Source organism: Lampetra fluviatilis, chromosome 3 (assembly GCF_964198595.1).
Source record: "Lampetra fluviatilis chromosome 3, kcLamFluv1.1, whole genome shotgun sequence".
Taxonomy (NCBI): domain Eukaryota; kingdom Metazoa; phylum Chordata; class Hyperoartia; order Petromyzontiformes; family Petromyzontidae; genus Lampetra; species Lampetra fluviatilis.
In genome coordinates, this window is record NC_136277.1 from 17,055,261 (window position 1) to 17,075,978 (window position 20,718).

At 42.3% G+C, this 20,718-nt stretch overlaps 1 protein-coding gene across 2 annotated transcripts in view; it reads right to left on the reverse strand.

Annotated features, from left to right (window-relative positions):
• The window catches only part of LOC144949218 (leucine-rich repeat and immunoglobulin-like domain-containing nogo receptor-interacting protein 1), a 198,473-nt gene that overhangs the window by 58,133 nt on the left and 119,622 nt on the right, over positions 1-20,718 (reverse strand). The window contains exon 1 of one of the 2 annotated variants that reach the window (XM_078879117.1): positions 2,052-2,141. The exons of the other annotated variant lie outside the window; for it this stretch is intronic. Coding sequence (XP_078735243.1) covers positions 2,052-2,129 — 78 coding nt within the window. The 5' untranslated portion in view covers positions 2,130-2,141. Of the gene's footprint in view, positions 1-2,051; positions 2,142-20,718 lie in introns of those variants that run through there. 2 annotated transcript variants of the gene reach the window in all.

Here is a 20,718-nt window from a genome sequence, read left to right on the forward strand (position 1 = left end):
ATGGGGAATAAAATGGAAGTGTGTCCTCTCCACTTGATAGCATTCACTGTTTCTGAGTACAGCCCAGTATTCATAAGGATTTTGTCAGAAATTCCCCGCAGTCGTAGGATGATCCAGAGGGTCTCCCTGAGTCAAACATATTTTTCAGGTCTACGTACGCTGCAAATAATTTCTGACTGAACTCCTACCTGCGTTTAAAAAATATTAATACTAAAAGTTAAGTTATAAAATGTTTCTAGCAAATTCAATTATGGCTAGTCCTATTATAGCGTGCTCAACAAAACCATCATAGCATAATCCACTTAGTGATGCATTCCTGGGTCCAATTATCAATTCAACAGGATTAGAGAGGATCTCAAAATATGCTAGGATTAAAGGGATTTTCAATGTTTTATTTTCCTGAACCTTGCAAGCAGGGAAGAGGAATTTATCGGAGACAATTTAAAACCTAGTCTTAATTGAGTTCATTTTTAACCTATGCTGTATAATTTTACTGACAAAGAGGATTTGTTGTATAAACACATGTGTGTTCCAATACGAGGCACGCCATATATGAACCTACAAAGGGATAGAGTTTTAGAAACACTAAAAAATTCATATTAACTGAAGGTGAGGAATTAATTCAGGCGTGCAGACTTATAGCTATTCAGTTTGAGAGGTGGCCTGTCTTTTTTGTGTTCTCATTCTCACTAGAAATCAAGACAAGATCATGTTTCTCACTCATTCTATGGTCCCCAATGTTGAAGTGACACAAGACACTCGTTTGGACATGTCTGCATGGTAAGCTTACAGAAAAATTGTAGATGTTGTGGGTTTACTCTCGAACACATCAGCGTGCTAAACTAGTAACGCATTGGCATGTTTTGTTTACGTGACAGACCTTACTAATTGGCTGTGTCTGGTGGTGGCGGGTTTAACGACACATTAATATTTACGTGATCTAACCCAAAAAAACTCTAATGAAGAAGATGGATATTGGTCCAATCTATCACAAGACATTTACCATTTTCTCCAATGTAGTGGAGGCACGGCGTTTACATATGATGCAATAAACAAGAATGGTGGAGATGCATGTAAACCTATGGTACGTCACACATTCTGTTTTGGGTGTTTTGATCCTTGTATCAGCTGATGTCAAGATACACGTACAGCAACTTCTCAGATTACATGGGAAGGTGCCTGGTACGCTGTTGTTATTGCTGGTGTTCACATAGAACTGTGTTGTATCCTGAGGCTATGACACATTTTAAGAATTTATTTTTGATAGCCAGCATTTATAGGTGGTATGTCAGGACACATGGCACAATGTCTTGTATTTTTTGGTTGTCCGGTTGCATAGTTGCTTTACAGTCCACCTTAGAAGGAACGTTGGTAGTCACTCTCCACTACCTCTTGAGGGTATTTACAAGCAGTGAAGAACCTCTTCATTTTATTGTTATCTCCATGGTTGCCGCACAGGTGATGGAGGTAGAGAAACTGTGAAAACGGCATTGCCCCCTTCGTGTGGGCAGTGAGATGATGTGTAGAGCACGTAGGAGTGTAAGTCTATTGGTTTGTATTGTATGACACAGATGTGGCTCGTTTATTCACTTGGATGGACAGTGCGATGTCCAGAAAGGAGAGGCTGTCTATTATTATTTACCAAGTAAATTTTATTGTGGGATGAAAATTGTTCACATTGTTCACAAGAGGCAATGCCCACACAGAGTCATCTGTCTACCAAAGAAGGCTGGTTTGGTAACTGTATGCACGCAGTCCTCGACTTGCGAACATAATTGGTTCCTGAGACCCGTTCGTAAATAGAACAGTTCGTAAATCGAACGGTTCATAAGTAGGAACGCAATAATGTACTGTTTTTAAACGCCCATACGGTCAGTGTTATAACATGTGTTAAGGTTCAACAAAAAAGGGAAGCATTGTTAAACTCATAAATTAGAATAAATATTGTACATTCATATGTAACACTAGAAAACATACTGGAAAGTAAATGAAATAAAACATAACAATAAGTAACATAAATAGAAAATCTAAAATGTTTAAATTTCACTTACCTTGAGTTCTGATGCTGCCTTGCTTGTCAGAAGGGGCACACTGAGTAACCACAATCGCACACACTCACACAAAGACATCAAGGACAACGATCCCCCGTGTAGCCTTCACAGGCTGTTGAGGTTGTTCGCGAGCAGCACCTATGAAGGCCGGCACATTACACGAGGGGGTGAGTGGCCAGCACCACGCCTGGCCGCCTTTGTCTCCCCAGTGGCGATGTTTACACACTGCACCAGGTCCTCATTTGAGGCTGAGTCGACCTAGGGGAGGCCCAGGACCCATTCAGATAATCGTCACTCACGTTGCTCGTGAACGGGACGCCAGGTTGGGAGCACAGCGCGCTAACAATTGCACTACCGCTCCCCACACATACACACATGCACGCACACAAAGATCCCCTGTATAGCCTTAACAGACTGTTGGGGCAAGTGCAATTAGCAAGCATCTATGGGCAACTCCACGCCCGGCCTCCTTTGTCTACCCAGTGGTGATGATTACACACCGCACTAGGTACTCACTTGAGGTTGAATCGACCTAGGGGAGGCCCAGGACCGGTTAAGATAATCATCACTGGTGTTGGCTTTGAGCAGGAATCAAACTTGGGTCGCCACTTTAATACTGCTCCCCACGTACTCATTTTCAACAACAACAATCGTCATTTGCCACTTAGTGGCTGTAACATCACAGCGCTTGGGCCAGGCTATGTGCACTTTAAGGCCACGTGAAATATCGACGCCCGCTGGCAGGAGGTGACGGGACAGACCCAGGTGCCATGGGTTGAATGAAATGACTGGTAGATGCACTACATGTGCTCCCTACTCTGCCAACTTTCTGTGCTTTAGCCACCCGGCGCTCCGCTCGTTATTGTGAGCTTCGCTCCTCTGCCCTCCGTTGTTGCTGGAGGGCGACTGCCACCAATTGCCCAGTAGCGTCCTTCACGAGCCTCCTCCACAGAGGCAAATTTTGACACCGCTGATACCAGTCATCGGCAAGTCCACTCAGCTCCACATCCTCCTGTACCACATCGCTCCATCTCTTCTCGAGCCCATGCCGTGCCTATTTAGCCTGCTTTATCCGGCCGAATAAAAGCTGTTTAGGCATGCGGTAGCCAGGCATGTGGGCTACATGATCCAGCCAACGTAGCTTTGCCTGCCAGAGGAGCTCACCGATGGGACTTTGTCCGGATCTTTCAAGGATTTGTGAACTCACACAATGCAGCCTGGTTAAAAGCACACACACACACGTGTGCGCACACGCATACACAATCACTCCCAGCGTGAGGCTGACACATTACATTTCATGGAGGATCACTTTGCTGAACAAAATAGTTCCATGGTTCAGTTTGCAAATGCAAGTTCACATTTTAAGTCAATGTAAAAAAAAACATCGAAGGTGGTTCGTAAGTGCAGGTGTTCGTAAGTCGGGAGTTTTTAAGTTGGGGACTGCCTGTACTGTTGGAAAATCTGTCCGACAAACAAGTTGCCATAGCTTGGGCCCATGCATGTGCCCATGGCCATACCACTGGTCTGGATGCAGTGGCATCCACCATATTGAGGGTGAGCACAGGTTCGGCCAACCTCAACAGAATCAGAATCTTTATTAAGACTGGAATCATCCAATGAGCTATTTAGCTCTTTTTCACAGATGTCTGGTAGGGGCAGGTCAGAATGTAACAACAAACACTACAAACACCGATAGGAGTGCAAAGTATATGAAAGCTAAGCAAGTCCCTAAATATAAAAAAGTATATAAGTACAAATTGCATTAATTCCTGCTGATTTTCCAAAACTAAATGCTATCTTGGGCAAGGCAGAAAAACAAACAGTCCCAGACTACACCGAGACAACACACAGTCCCTCAATATATTTGCAGATTAAAATGTAACTTTCGATACATGGGTAAGGATCAAAGTAAAAAAAATCACATTTGCAAATGTGGTTGTATCCTGCACGTATGTTCTGCTTCAGATTTTTTTAAAGGAAGATTTATGATGTTAAGGGAATACACCAGGATGTTCCAAAACGTTGGTGCTGCAATAATGGCAAAGACTTTGTCACCTATTCCAATTTTAGTTTTTGGGATAGTTAAGAGGCAATTAGATGAAGGTGTTAGGTTTCTTGGGTGTGACAATGGGTTTATGAATTTGCTATGTATAAACGCAGATTTTCCAATAAGGATTTTATGGATGAACATGGCCCAATATAGATTTATTTAGTAGCTGATCTGTAAGCAGCGTCACAGTAATCTAAACGTAGTAGAATCACAGCTTCAACAATGTCAGGCACAATCGAATCTGAAAACAATGTTTATTTCGATATAAAACCCCACATTTTTATTCAATTTTCTTTGAGATGTAACCAATATGGTGTTGGAATGTAAGTTTTTAATCAATCACTAAATCCAAGTATTTGAAGCACTCTGTTTGTTAAATGATGTTGTATCTGATATCCGTAAGAGGCTAAGAGAATGTAACAATTTTAGTTTTTTGGGGATTTAGGAGCAATTTTAGTCACGACAATTGCTATTGAATTAAGTCAAAATCGTGTTGGAGATTCTGTTTGATTTCGTTTGGAGATGTACCCGATACTGGCATGACTGTTATCAGCAAAGAAATGTAATTCTGAGTGATTCAAGTTTCGTCCAAGAATCTTCTGGAACACCCTTTGTTATTTTAATATTTGTGTATGAGATGTTATCACAACGCACCTTTTAAGAACGGTCTGAGTAGGCAGCTCTTAAACAATTTTATTTCACTGTCTGAAAATTTTAGTTGACCAAGTCTTGTAAGTGGAATATCATGTTTTTCGGTATCAAAGGCTTTAGACAAGTCGAGGAATAGTGTGCTGCAGTAGTGGCCTTTATCCAGGTTACTGAAGATACATTTGAATACATCCATCATTGACGTGGTGGTGTAGTAAATCCTCTAAAAAAACAGACAGTTTACTTTACAGGATCTTTTGACGTTTTACGTAGCAGTTTATTTGTGAATTAAATATTGTTTTTTGATGAAGTCCTTTAGCCTGGGTGTTGAACAAATGTGTAAGTACCTGTGAACTCATCACAATTGTAAATGATGGTGTACAGTGAACTCATGTCCATAATGAAAAAAAAACTGAGGGCCAGTGATCTAAGGTTCTTGAAGTGGTGTAGGGCATGGTTATGGTGATACTGTGTTACATGTGTTTAATTGAAATGACTGATGCATGCAGTGAACTGTCATCTGCAAAGACGTGGATGGTATTGTGATCAAAGACTCACTGCTGATTAATGGTTCCCCATGGCCCCTCCTGCTATCTGGAATTCCATTCTCCTTAACATGTGCAGTATTCAGCCATCTTCCACCATCAAAAATTATCGAAAGACTCATGTTCCAGCAAGCTTTTGAGGAACTCTGAGCTGAGCTCTGTGCCTTTGAGCTGTGTTTGAACTTTTGTCTGTGAAATTGTGAACGTTAAAAGTAGTTTATTATTATATTAGACTATCGATTATCCACGCTAATGACGGGGAAGATGGCCGCGGATAATAAAAAATCGTGGATAATAAAAAACAAAAATCAATTTTCCGCGTATCGCTATGCCAAAAACAACGAATATAAGTATAAATCACGATCGACGCCACCCACTAAGTGGATAGCAGAGCCACGCCAATCAAAAGCAATCAAACTCCGCCCACTGTTGTAAAGACATGCAACTACTGTACTGTAGGGGCGATCACGTGGATTTCGGATTAACCGGAGCACATATTTGCTTGGTCTAAGCACATGACTTGTAATAAATATTCCAAGAATTGCAATGTATAACTCATTTTTATTATTAATTTGAGCTAATGGGAAATCTATGAGTTACTCATTCATGTCAATCCGCAAATAGGATAAACCCCACACGGATAATTGAGAGTCTGTTGTATTTACTAGTGGAAGAATGACGGTCTGTGCCCTCTCCCCAGGATCCCCAGCTCCATTCGCAGCCGCACGTGATACCCCCTCGTGCACCCCCCTGCCTCACCCACGAGACAACCCCCCAGCACTACCGCTGTAGCGTACCCCGACCCATGGGCCAGGCTTTTGTATGCTGTAATACAAAAAAATCGGACACCCGGCAAAAACCACTGATCAGCAATCAGCCCATATATTGAAGAATGTAGGCATGGCATTGCCTGTAGGGGTGTCTCTGCCCATTAATGGTCTTGGGAAACTTGAATCAAGGTATATTGTATCGATTCTGCTCATAGTCGATCCGAGAGCCATGTTAGAGTAATATATTCATTGAATGTTAATCACTGCGGCGATTCATTGGCAAGCGATCAATGGATAAAGCAATCCCATTGGTTAGCATGGCATCATGTAAAATTTTCCATTTTTTAATGGCGAATCAAAGTTGGCCATCTCCCGCGCCTCCGATTAGCATGGTTGGCTTCATAGGGTGCGAAAGAAGTTCAACATACATACAGATGAAGAGGCAGGTAGGCAGGTGAACCTGCCCCTTCGTCTGCATAACTCCACCACTGCTCATGCCAAGAGGCCTCAATCAGCAAGCACTTAAACCATCTCTGGTAAGTTTTATTCAATTATTTGTATTTTTTTACGAGTAAAAATATATGTTAACCTATAATCATATGTAATTTTGTACACTTCATGACATTTTGTCACCCATTTTTTTTACAGAAATGTCGGCTAGGAATGTAACCTCTGATTTTATCATAATGTCTATGGCTAATTATAGTTTTTTTTAAAGTTTTTTTCGAGTTAAGCAGCATTTCCCAGAAAAACATCCCTTACGTACAGCGGGAAATTCCTGAAACCTTCACAGAAAGAAGTATTTTTCCCCAGGATGCATTAATTTTCTGCACTGTAACCGAGTTATAAACAAATCTCAAAAAGGAAAATAAATTACCATTCCATATCTGTGGTTGCAACCACAATACAAAGTGAACTAGACATGGTGTTCTTAATGCCGTGCAACACACAAGTTCAAGTAATTATACTTGAATTCACATAAACAAAATTCATTTAAACAAAAAAAAATACATGGGTGCTGTCAAATGACCTAATTACATGTAGAGTCACAATTTGGCACAATTTTACACATGACTGCACATGTTGCACTGGTTATACACAGATAGATGACAAGGGGCTCTAATGAATGAATTTACAATTATTTTCATACCAATTACAAATTAAAACCTACATGTGGGGAGTGCGATTCATGTATGCTTTGTGTACTTGTCTCCAGAGTGCCGATGATAACGCACTGCACCAGATTCTTATTTAACGCTGAGTTCAAATGGAAAAGGCCCAGGACTGATGTTAGCCATGTCTGAATATTAAACTTAGGTCACTGGGTTTATAGTGCAATCCACCAACCACTGCATCATCACTCCGCATATATGTGTATACACACATATATACACACACACACAAAAAGATCCCGCTCATAGCCTTAAGAGACATTTGGGGACAAGTGCTGTTAGCACCTACTGTATGAAGGCTGGCACGGTACGTACCACACCCGCATATTCTCACACAATAACAACAACCTCGATTTCCGATAAGTGGCAGTGACGTCACCACGGTGCTTGTGCCAGGCTATGTACATGTTGCGGCCGCATGAAGTCTCGAAGGCTCACTGGCAGGAGGTCATGGGACAGACTCAAGTGCCATGGCTTAGGATGACGGGAAGATTCACCACCTGTGCCCCCTACTCTACCAACTTGTGTTTTATCTGCCCGGCACTCAGCTCGTTGTCGTGAGCATCGCTCCTCTGCCCTCTGCTGTTGTTGGAGGACAACTGCCTCCAACTGCTCAGAAGCGTCCTTCACGAGTCTCCTCCACAGAGACCGATCTTCACACCGCTGGTACCAGTTATTGGCAAGTCCACTTAACTCCATATCCTTCTGTACCAAATCAGTCCATCTTTTCTCTATCCCATGCCGTGCCCATTTAGCCCCCTCTATCCTGCCAAACATAAGCTGTTTGGGCATGCAATAGCTGGGCATGCAGGCTACATAACCCAGCCACCGCAGCCTTGTCTGCTGGAGAGGGTCACCAATGGGAATTTCAAGGATTTGTGAACTCGGCACACAGCCTGGTAAAATCGAGGATGGAGGATGGAACGTAGGAAGGTCAGCCTGAATGTTTTTAACCAGTGCATATGTTTCAATAAAGGGGTCCATATTTCACAAGCATAGATAAAGAAGGGCATGACTGTGGCTGAGAAGACCTAAAGCCTCTTGTAGAGCCACAGACCAGGTAGCTTATGTAGGTGATGAAAATATAATGCCGCCCGACGAGTGAGAACTCTGCTGTGAAACCGGAGCTGACCATAAGCGCACTGCCCAGGTATGGAAACCTCTCCACTCTCTCCACAACTGCCCTATGACCTATGGGGAATTGAGAGGGTGGATTGTTTAATGACACAAAATGCTCAGCCAAGTGCTTAGTTTTGGTTAGGCTGATGGTAAGGCCCCACTTCTTAGTAGCACGCTCCAGGTTCAGCAGCCGCACCTTCAACTTATTTTCTGAGTGAGCAGCATGGTTGACCAAAAAGGAACCATCCTTTGACTGCACCCAGGCATCGATCAGCCTCCCATTGTATCTGTACCAGATGGAAATTCCTCCAGTACAGCCATGGGAAGCTTCTAGAACTACTTACTCCCAGCAACATAGCTTTATCCTGACCTGTCCACCATCATGAAGGTCCTTAATGATTGTAAACAGAGTCAGGGACTCTGATAGTATAAATAACAAGCCAGAGCCTTGGCTGATTGATAGTGCCATAGCCCTTGACCAGGTCAAAAAGGAAAGATATAGATCCTGTTGGAATTCTCTACACTTCTGCTGTAGCAGATGGACAGAGCATATAGTGCCTGTGCAGGACCGCCCTGGCTTGAAACCACATTGGGGTTCCACAAGCCTCTCAGCTTGCCTGGAAGGGCGATGTTTAATAATCCTTGCCAGGAGCTTTCCCAGCACATTGAGGATGGAGATGCCCCTGTAGTTGTTACAATTTGTGCGGTCTCCCCTTCTAAAGATAGAGACCACCAGACCATCCTTTCAATCTTATGGAACCCATCCAGTGGTCCAGTCTGTTTTAATGATGTCATATAGGGCAGTCTGCACACAAATGCTACCGTCCTTCAGCACCGTCTCATGCCTGCATACCTCCATTGATGTGTATCTTCAGTGAGGGCTTTAGTCACGACCACCACCACCATTCCTTGCCTCCCGTTGATGGGCAGGCACGCCCACAGGAGATTGGAAGTTACAGCTTCCAACAACTCACCGCCAAGCTCCCAAACACCCTTCATTCAGTTTTCTGACCCAAGTAGAGGACTGTCCACCCCTCATGGTGAATAGTGCTAGAACCAGTCCACCGGATCTCCTGAATGCCACAAGATGCATGTGGTACTGGTCCAGCTCCCGACAAAGGAGTGGCAGCCTCTACTCCGCAGTGAGCGTTCGAACGTTGCATTTGGCCACTCACAGTTGTTTTTTTCCATTTCTGGAGGAACCCCAAGGGTGCGGGTTCAGTCTCCAGGTTCTGCCAAATGGGGTTTGGCCAGGAGACGTCATAGACGCCTGTCCCCCCAGGGCCTCTGTTACAAGCTTAATTTAATCTTTCAATTGTAGTTTTGTGATAATTTTAATTAAAGGTGGAGGGGTTACTCGCCCCTCACACCCGTTCAGAGCCCTCATTGGTCACTATGGTATTGCTCAGATCACACCAGTGTTACTAACCAGCAACTACTGAGGAAAAGGGGGTTGTTTATATATCCATACACACATGCACGTTGACGGATAACATTGTAATATGCTGTACATGTATAGTGAGCATCCACATAAATTTACACATGTTTAATAGTTCGTGTTTGAATTATGTATGTACATTTTCCAATGAAGGCTGGAAAGCTGATGTTTAGTGCAAACATGTGTCTGTGCCAATCACTAGAAAAATATGAAATAATTAATGCATTATTTACACGTTTTATTCTATGTATTCTTCTTCTTCATCATCAACATCATCATATAATTCATCCTCATCATGATTCTAATAGTAAATTAAGACGATAATAGTAATGAAAGGATGACGTTGATAATTAAGTCAATGATGATGGTTATTATGATCATTGATGATTATAAATATGTGATTATGATTATTTAAGAGTGCTTCAGACCCAATTGGTGCTCGACCAGAGGACGCCAAAAGGCGTACAGCTCAAAGACAATGCACTATCAAAGTAATGAGGGCTCTGGGTGAGCATCTACATCATTAGACCTCCTTTGCCAGTACCAAAATATAATAATAGGGTTTTCCCCTTTTTTCTGGCAACCAAACTGAAACCTTTTACAAGGAATCATGTCTGCATTAACCACAATACTTGTGGTCAGAGTACAAACAAAAAACATACTCTCATATCAGTTTTATGCCAGAAAATAGGGGAAAACCTCTTCACATATTCTGGCACTGGCAACGGAAAACCCAAAGAAACCTATGAAAATCAGGGGGAGAACATACAAATTCCACATAGAAGGTTGTCCGGGTCCAAATTAAACCCAGAACCTTGTTGCTGTGTGGCACAAGTGCCATCACTGTGCCACCTTGCCGCTTGTATGTATATGCTACTTAATAAAACAAATCAAGAAATTAGCATTTGCATGATAAATTCAAAATACATTTTTTCTATAATATTAATTTCAGTGCCAAAAAAACGAATTTCACTGGGATTGAGCTTATAATGTAAATAGTAGTCTGCACATCGGTTTTTTAAAAATGAATATGACTTGGAATGTTGCGAAACAAATTTTCAGAAGATTAGAGCTGAATTGTAAATGCATACAGAGCCAAGGTGACTGAGCTCTTTAAAGAACCATTTCACATTGTCTACAGGAGTAATGTGTTTTTGCCAGAAACTAAATTTCCCAAAGGAGAATAATGGTTAATTTCACTGTCGTTATGAATGAAAATCTGATGTACAGTGAACTAAACTATTCAGTCTAGAAAGTTGATAACTTGGAACTATCATTTTAATTCAAGAAAACTCCTCATATCTGCGGTGATATGGGGGTCCAATTTTGCAGATTCTATCATCTGTGAGATTATCCGCGATTTTAGTACTCTCATCTGCTGGGTAAATATTGTGGATAACCTGCAGGTAATATAATTAATTTGGCACCTGACTCCTATAATCGGCAAAATATTGTGGTCAATAGGATTATTTAAAAGCACGTTTTGCATTCAGGAAACGTGCATTTCTCTATCTCCGCTTGAGCAACAAAAACGGAGACATAGAAACACACGCAGAGATACAGAGACACACACGGAGACAGACAGAAACGCAGAGACAGAAAGACATGGAAACACTGACCCTTTTCTGTAAGTGGGATTTGGCAGGACACGTCATTATAAGGGATGATGGACTCAAGAATAATAACAACGGAGTGACATCAAGGAATGGAATGCAACCGAGAGGATATCTCCTGAGAAGATGAAGCAATGAAATCAGTTCATGTGCAGATGATGGATGGATCGTTGAATCACAGGATCGGGAGAGGTAATTACAGCTTGGGAAGGCCTTCATCCAGCAGTGGATTCACCATGGATGTTAAGTCTACTGTGCTACAACAACCCTGGCACCCCGGGTTCGATTCTCACTCACAGCTAATATCAGTATAGATTATCTGAACCAGTCCTGGACCTCCCCCAGGTAAATCGGCATTAAACAAGCACATGGTGCGGTGTGTAAACAACAGCACAGGGGAGGCAAAGGTGGCCGTGATGCAGGCCACAACACTCTATTGTTGCTCCCCTTTCCTGGCCTTAATAGGTGTACACTAATAGTCCTAGTAGCCTGTGTAGTATACATGGGGAGTCTTCGCCTCTGTGAGTGTGCTTATCCTGTTGGGGATGTGATGTTGATGATGATGTAAGGATGGTGAGGAAGTTAGTGGGGTGATCCGGAGTTTGAGACCAGGATAAGCGGCAGGCAGAGATGATCTCCTAAGTGAACTGCTGAGGGAGGGTGGCATCTGTGTGCAGACTGCCCTATATGACATAATTACATCTGTCTGGACCACAGAACGGGTTCTGCATGATTCCAAGGATGCTCTGGTGGTCCCCCTCTTTAAGAAGGGGAACCGTACTGATCGTAACAACTACCAGGGCATTTCCCTCGTCAGTGTGTGGGAAAAGGTTCTGGGCATTATTCAACATCGCCTTGCCAGGCACGTTGAGGAGAGGCTTGCAAAGCCCCGATGTGTTTCAGGTTGAGGTGGTGCTACATGGATGCCATATTTTCTATCCATCTGGTACACCAAAGGTGCACGGAATTTCAATGAGACCTACATCTGATGTATTGACCTGGTCAAGGCCAATGATGTCATCAGTGGGCCAGGGATCTGGGTTGTTCTTCGTGTTGTCGGGGTCCCTGACTCTCTGCTCACAATTATTAAGGACCTTCATGATGGTGGGTAAAGCTGTATGGCCAGGAGTCAGAGTCATTCCCTGTTCACCTTGGGGTGTGACAGGGTTGTCCTCTGGCTCACACATAATTTAATATCTATTTCAACCACATTGTTTGAAAGGGTTTCCATGGCTATAAAAGAGGCATATCCATCTGGTACAGATGCAATGGGAGGCGGATCGATGCCCAGGTGTTGGTCAAGAGACGGCTCCCTTTTGGTCAACCATGTTATGTATGCTAATGATCTGGTGATTGCTGCTCACTCTAAAAAGAAGTTAGGGGCTCTGCTCCTGCACCTGGAGCGTGTCACTAAGAAGTAGGGCTTACCATTAGCCCCACTAAAACTAAGCACCTGCCTGGGTATGTTGTGTCATCAGACACTCCACCTCCTCAACTCCGGATGAGTGATTGGGCAGTTTTGAAAAGATTGGAGAAGTTTTTGTACCTGGGTAGTGCGCTTATGACCAGCTCCAGTTTTTGCAGCAGAGGTCTCACTATGAATCAGCTTAACAGCATTTTATTTTCATCAGCTGTGTAACGCTATGTGGAAGCTACCCGGGCTATCATTCCACACAAAGCTCCGGGTCTTCTTGGCCACAGTTATGCACTCCGTTCTCTGGCTTTGCATAACACAGACCCTTCTGAAGGAACATCTGCGCCAGTTTGAAAAATTGAGGCTGGCCTGCCAACGATCTATCCTGGGTTTAATCAGGCTGGATTGTGTGAGCTCACAAATCCGTGAAAGATCTGGACACATTCCCATTAGTGAGCTTCTCTAGCAGGCAAGGTCGCATAGCCAGCATATCCAGCCACCGAATGCCCAAGCAGGTTCTGTTTGGCTGGATAGAGGGGGCTAAATGGGTGCAGCACATGCTAGTGAAGAGATTGACTCAAATGGTAAAGGAGGATGTGGAGTTGATTGGACTTGTCAATGACTGGTACCTGCGGTGACAAGATCGGCCTCTTGGGAGGAAGCTTGTGAAGGATGCTACTAGGCAGGTGGAGACAGTTGACCTCCAACACCAGTGAAGGGCAGAGGAGCAATGCTCACAGCAAGAAGTGGAGCGCCGGGCGGCTAAAACACAGCAAGCTGGCACAGTAGGGAGCACAATTGGTGCATCTACCAGTCATCTCAGTCAGTCAACCCAAAGCAACTGGATGTGTCCCATATCCTCCTGCCAGCGAGCCTTCGACACTTCACATCGCCTATCCGCCACTTAGTCCCGAATGGTGGTTGTTATTGTTGTCTCCATTTCTGTTTGTGTCTCTCTGTGTTTCCTTGTCTGTCTCTGGGTCTATTTGTGTCCATGTCCGTGTGCCTCCCTGCATCTGTAGTGTCTCCATTTCTGTGTGTATTTGTGTCTCTGTGTGTCTCCCTGTATGTGTAAAACATCGTAGATAACCCACAGATGACAAGATGTATTTGCCGTGGGACTCCTTTTATCTGCAAAAAATTGGATTGTTCCACTAAGACTTATGGGAAAAGTAACCAATAATCACAGAAAATAGGAACCGTAGATAATAGGACCGTGGATAAGAGGAGTTATCCTGTATCAAATATCCTACATAATAAATGTATAGTACGAGGAACATAGAATGGTGTGCATAATTGTGGAGCATATAAGTAACAAAAAATAGAAGCAGGCAATGCATCCACAAATATCTGTCCCTCCACATAAAAAATTAAAATATTTTTTACACTTCACGTCAACTGCAAGGCCTTCTGGGGGTGCATACATTCAGCAGCATTAGTTAAATTCAAGCAAACTCTGAACCGGTTCTGACATGTTTTGTCTCATCAGCAGTGGCAGGGTCGTTTGGACCAATGCTGGTGAACTGCCAGACGTTTTAGTCAACAATCCTGTCTTTAAGATATGGGTCGTAATTTGATGCAATTTTTTTTTATAATGCATAACACAATAAATATTTGAGTTGTGGCAGAGAATATAAGTAAAACATATAAGCAGACAATATATCTACTTCATATATCTGTCCCTCTGTATCAAGATGAATATATTTATAGGTCAAAACAGTCAACAAGTTAACAAGCTGATACCAGCACTCATAATCGCATCTGTCTATGTGCTTCATCCTGTAACTTGTATAGTCACCACCTGACTCCCAAGGACAGCCTTTCATTAACATGTTGGTCACTAACCACACTGCGCCATACGAATGCCTGTCTCAGCAACCTGCACTTCTGCATCCTGCACATGTATCAATCACAACCTCCTCTGTCATAGGGCATCCACTGTCAAAAAATACACAATATAGTTCTACTCAATTTACCAACCCACCATGGTCAATCATGATTGATGATGATGCACACGGATCCACACACTTACATATTTATATGTACACGAACGATAATTTTCCCCCCCATGAAACCTTATTGTCTGCTTCTAGATTTGAAGCTTTCGTGACTGCAATGATTCATATTCTCAGGTTTTTTCGGTAAAGTCACGTAGGTAAAAACATTAAAAATTAATGAAAGTAAAATAAAACAAAACAAAATAAAATTCACGACGTTTCGGAGGCAACACAAGTCTCCGTCATCAGGTGGGACCGTCACAGCCGAATTAGCTGCATCAAGTGAAGCAATGATTCAAGATGTAATCCCTTATAAGCAAGTTGAAGGGAGGTGGAGAGGGGGGAGAGCTTATCAGGCTGTGGTAGCCAATGAATGGAAACGTATCGGGAGGGAGGAGGAGCGGTGATCAAAGACTGCACGCAGTGCTCAACACAATGAATGGAGACGTGTCGGGACGGAGGGCGAGCGGCGATCAAAGACTGCACGCAGTGCTTAACACAATGAATGGAGACGCGCCGGGACGGAGGGCGAGCGGTGATCAAAGACATCACGTAGTGCTCAACACAATGAATGGAAACGTGGCGAGCGGTGATCAAAGAACAATGAAGAGATTACTGTTAAACACTGTGGATGTTAACACTCGGTGAAGTAAATTAAAATAGTGCCTGTCAGATAAGATGGTCCAAAAAGTGTAATTAAGTCTTTTTTGCGTGGTTAATAACATCTTTCCAGTGATTACTGAGTTTGTACCCATCATCACGGTTGAAATTATGTCTGTGTTTGTATATTTGTATGGCTTCGTGTACAAACCTTTGATGGTAGCCCGGAGGTTTGCAGAGAACCTTGGTCTCGGAAAAGACAATTTCATGAGAGCCCGCCGAGTTGTAGCAATGATCGGCAACGGCCGAAGAATCAGTTCTGCCGTGTTTCAGATCTGACTTGTGCTCGCGGACACGATCAGCAACATGACGTTTTGTTTCTCCAATGTAGCAATCACCACAAATGCAACTCAATTTGTAGACTCCAGGATACTGTAAGTCAGGAACGACATCCTTCACAGATGGAATCAGATCACGGATTTTATGCACTGTACTGAATCGGACTTGGATCTTATGTTTGTTTAGAATTTTGGAGATCTTTTTGGTCACGCCTGCTATGTATGGTAACGTGATAGTTTTGGTCAGAGTTTCATGTGGTTGTTTCTGTGTGGTGGGAGAGACAGCTTGGCGGATAGTGCGGTCAGAGTATCCGTTCATCCTGAGGGCCCGATGTACATGTCTTAATTCATCAGTCAGGTGGTGTTGGTCAGAAATGCCATGGGCTCTGTGGTATAGCGTTTTGATGAGAGAATTCTTTTGAGATGGGTGGTGGTGGGAATCCGGTTTCAAGTAAGAATTTGTGTGGGTGGCTTTCCTGTAGACAGAATGTCCCAAGGATCCGTCAAGCCTCCTCTTAAACAGAATATCCAAGAATGGTAGTTTGCCGTCTTTCTCCACTTCCATGGTGAATCTGATAGATGGGTGTCTAGAATTGATGTGGTCCAAGAAGTGGTTCAATGCTGGGAGGCCATGTGGCCAGATGACGAAAGTGTCATCCACATATCTCTTCCACAGGGAAGGACGCAGGGTGGATGTCTGGATGGCGTCTGATTCAAACTTTTCCATGAACATGTTGGCTATAACTGGTGACAAGGGGGAGCCCATAGGGGTACCCTCATTCTGTTTGTAGAAGGTGCCATTCCAGGTAAAATAGGTGTTGGTGAGGCAATGCCTAACCAGCGCAGGTACATCAGAATTCAATCCATGTTGGACTAAGTCCTCAATTATTGTTAGGGTGTCCGGTACTGGGACTTTGGTAAACAAAGATACTACATCAAAGCTGACGAGGATGTCATCAGGAGATAGTACCATGTCCTTAACCATAGAGACTAATTGGGTTGAGTTGAGTACTGCCGAAGAGGTCTTGCCTGTGAAGGGGAGCAGAGTATCTGATAGAAAACGGGCTAGTTTGTACGTCGGAGAGTTTATCGTCGACACGATGGGTCGTAGCGGGGTGCCTTCTTTATGGATTTTGGGAAGACCATAGAGTCTGGGAGGTCTTGCCGCCGATGGTTTTAGAGAGGGACGTTTGCTTGGTTCGATTAGGGAAGTCGAACTCGTGATGATACTGTTGGTTTTTGTCGTTAGGCTTTTAGTGGGATCGTTTTTAATTTTGGAGTAACTCCCATCATTAAGCAGGTCCAGGATTTTGTTGTTGTATGAATCTTTATCCATGATGACCGTGGCATTGCCCTTGTCTGCCGAGAGGATGACTATATCATCTCTCTTTTTTAAATTCTCTGCTCTTTGACTTGCCTGGGTTAACTCAGCCTTAAATTAGTCCCTGGTGTGTGTAAACGTTAGCCATAGGAAGACAAAGTTGGCCAGAAGTGGTACTGGCCACACCACTCGATTGTGTACAGAACCAGCTTTAATAAGGTTTCACAATCAGGACGTGTCCTTGTCTATAAAGCTACCCTATCGTATACCCGTTTTTCCTATAACCAAAGGCTATAATCTATAAGTCTATAAGGTTGTTTTTGTGGATATGTAAATGCAAGGGTGCATTTGTGTATAATAAGGATCATCATCTATCGTTATCATCATAATCATCGGTGCAAAAGAAGTTCATACGAACATCATAAATAGCAGCAGCAACAATACCAACAGCTGGCCACATTGGTATGTCTGTAATCCAGCACTTTGGAAACAAGGGTTCGTGGATTACACAGTGACAAAACTCTTACTAGATTGTGAGATTGTCAGGAAATTGGATCCAATAATCTTTCTGCATAGACCTTTCAGTGTTATTGCTTTACATGCATGTGTTTTATACAGTTACTCAAATGTCCTCCCACATGAAAACTATTTGCTAAAAATGATCTTCCAAACATCCCATTGATGGACCATTGTGAAAAAACTTTAAGACTTAGTGAGGCTTTTCTGAAAAAAAATAAAGACATCATCTTCATCATAATCAGCTCTTACAATTTGCTGGGGAAGTTTCTGGCACATTTTTGCAGAATGCAATGCCAGAGCCACACGTAAAAAGGTCACCACATCCAACCTACACTACCTTACCAGAATTCTGTAATCCCAGCCCTGGAATTGTGAGATGTAAACTGTGGAAAGTTGTTGATAATCTGGAGCATTGCTCTAGCCCACCCAATTCAATCCGTTCCACCATGCAGATTTATTAATTGCATAATGTATAAAAGGAATTGTCCATAGTGAACACAGTTTCTTTAATACTGTACTGAAAACTCCGTGCCATATCATTCCTGTTGCTGCTCATGAGCAAACTGTATCTTTAACACCAATTACTGCCGCTGTCCAACATTATGCATCGATCAATTCTTACTCATTTAAGACTATGTGTAAATTCTTAAAGTCAGCAACAAACATTCACATCAATTTATAAAGAACATTTTGGAAAGTGTTACAAACCATCCATTCAACATCAACTTCATTCGTTTCCCATGTCTGCTTGTCCTGGTGAGGGTCGCTGCGGCGGCATGCTGAGTAAGGCGGTCCAGACCTCCCTTTCAATATGAACTTGATATGGGACATTATTTTTTTAACCTACAGGATTTGGCTGGGTGGTGCAGCAATATAAAATACAATTTGCAATTGGAAGGTCAGGAATTCAAAATCTCATTGGGACCTGACTGCCCCCTTTAACCCCTCAAGGGTTAGCAAATTGAATACACTTTGTGGGGAAGTCAACAGCAATTATCCTATGGAAGACCATAGGAATGTGGTGTAAACTTCATTATGAGTGTCGCCCTGCACTGCATTAAGTGGAAAACCACTGACATTTTAATTAGAACTTAACTATCATTGAGTGCCTTATTTGGGGCAGTCATAGAGGACTGTTGTATGTAGAGTCAGAGTCAAGGTGTCTCTGTTCAAACGAACATTGACAGTGGTGCTCATCTCTGCTGACAGTCTTGAACCTGTGGTAGAAATTCCATTTTCATATCGCTGATGTCATTCTCTCTAGAGGATGACCACTGCTGACCTTCCATAAAGTGGTACTCATGTTAACTCCAGAGGGATGATGTGCTGAATTGACCTCGAATGACTCAGGTCTGTAAACAGGAGCACTGCCCCATGTTCAATTTAGTGGGAAACCATTTTGATTTAATTTATACCTACATGTCATTGGTTGGTGTATTCTTCATGAGATGTTAATGGTAAAAAAATATGCCAGAGAATGTGGATGTCAAAAATATAATAACAGATGTCTGTACATCTTAAATCATTTTAAATTTGGGTTCTAGATAAATAGTTTGCAAGGCACAGCATCTCGTACATCTTGGGTGATGCTATTCTGTTCAATCTATACTTGCAACAATAACCTTTTTTCTTTTAATTACAATTACACACTAGACTGGTTGTAATTGCACTATTATTTTTGTATATATTTTTTCAAAAAATGATATGAAAGTGACAATGACTTACATGGTTTTTCTTAGGCTACATTTCAAGCAACTGTGATACCTAACCTCAACTGGATGACATTCTGTAGTGAGGGCTCAAGCAATATCGGTTTTTTTAATGATATGTTTATTATAAATGTACTATTTATCGTATGCTCATCCATTTTTAACGATTGAATATTTAACAATGACACATATACAATAACCATGCACATATGTTGGGGAGAGGTGAGTTTTTTATGATTGTGTGATATGGTCTATGTATTGTAGGAACCTACTTCGGTTAATATCATGAATTCATATTTACTAAGGGCTTCAGCAAGGATAAAAACATAGTGTCTGTGCTTGTCATGCATCAAATATAATAACACAGGATTATCTTGTATCCACAATGTGGGACATATTAATACTCTCCGTACCCATATTACACCTAAATCTGTGCAAGAGACTTACACACAGGGATGCACAGCATTATGTATTATGTTGAACTTCTTTTGCACAGTACATAGCCAACCGTGCTAATTGGAGTTGCAGGGGAAGGACAACAAACTAAACACAAAAAGAAGTTCTAAAGAAATTAGTTTTCAATCTAGATTTAAAAGTTCATACAGTAGTTCTTCAGCAGTTGTTTATTGCTGTAGTTGTCCCACCTGATGACGATTGCTTGTGTTGTGATCGATTTGTTTTATTTTATTTTATTTCTAACTACGTGACTTTACTGAAAGAACCAAAGAGAATGGATTCCTGCAGTCACGAAAGCTTCAAATCAAGATTAGTTCCAGTACCTTCCTAATATCGGAAGGAAGAGCATTCAAGACGGTTACTATGCCATGGATGTGGAAAATTCAGCATTGCTGCAATATACCAGTACAGTGTCTGTGATATGAAAGATTATTTTGTATTCCTTACATAACATTTGTATCCCTTGCCTATGGTGCATTCACCGAAACATGTGCATAATAAGATAAATTATACTGCACCTAAACAGCGACCAACCCAGTTTCAAAAACAGCCTGCTCAAACACATATCTTACATATGGAATATGAGAAGGAAGTTAACTCCCATACCAGAGAGCTGAGCACTGCCAGTACACCACCAGAACTATTGTAGACACTTAAAATGTCATTGGTTGCAATGCATTTATGAAAATAAATCCTTTGCTACAAGTAATTAGAATGTCTAGACTGGTGTATGCATCTTTAAAGATAATAGCTACCAGTCATGCACCTGGCTAAGTGACTTTGCAGATCACTTCTTGAGGAATCATATCATAACTGACGGCTCAGTGACTGTAGGCTCACAATCTACAATGGCATAGATATTTTACCCCAAGGGTGAAGAAATATCAGGAATTGAACACCCAATTACGCACAGCCAGGATAATGTCTCTAAATCCGTAACATTTTGGCTGGCATTGCC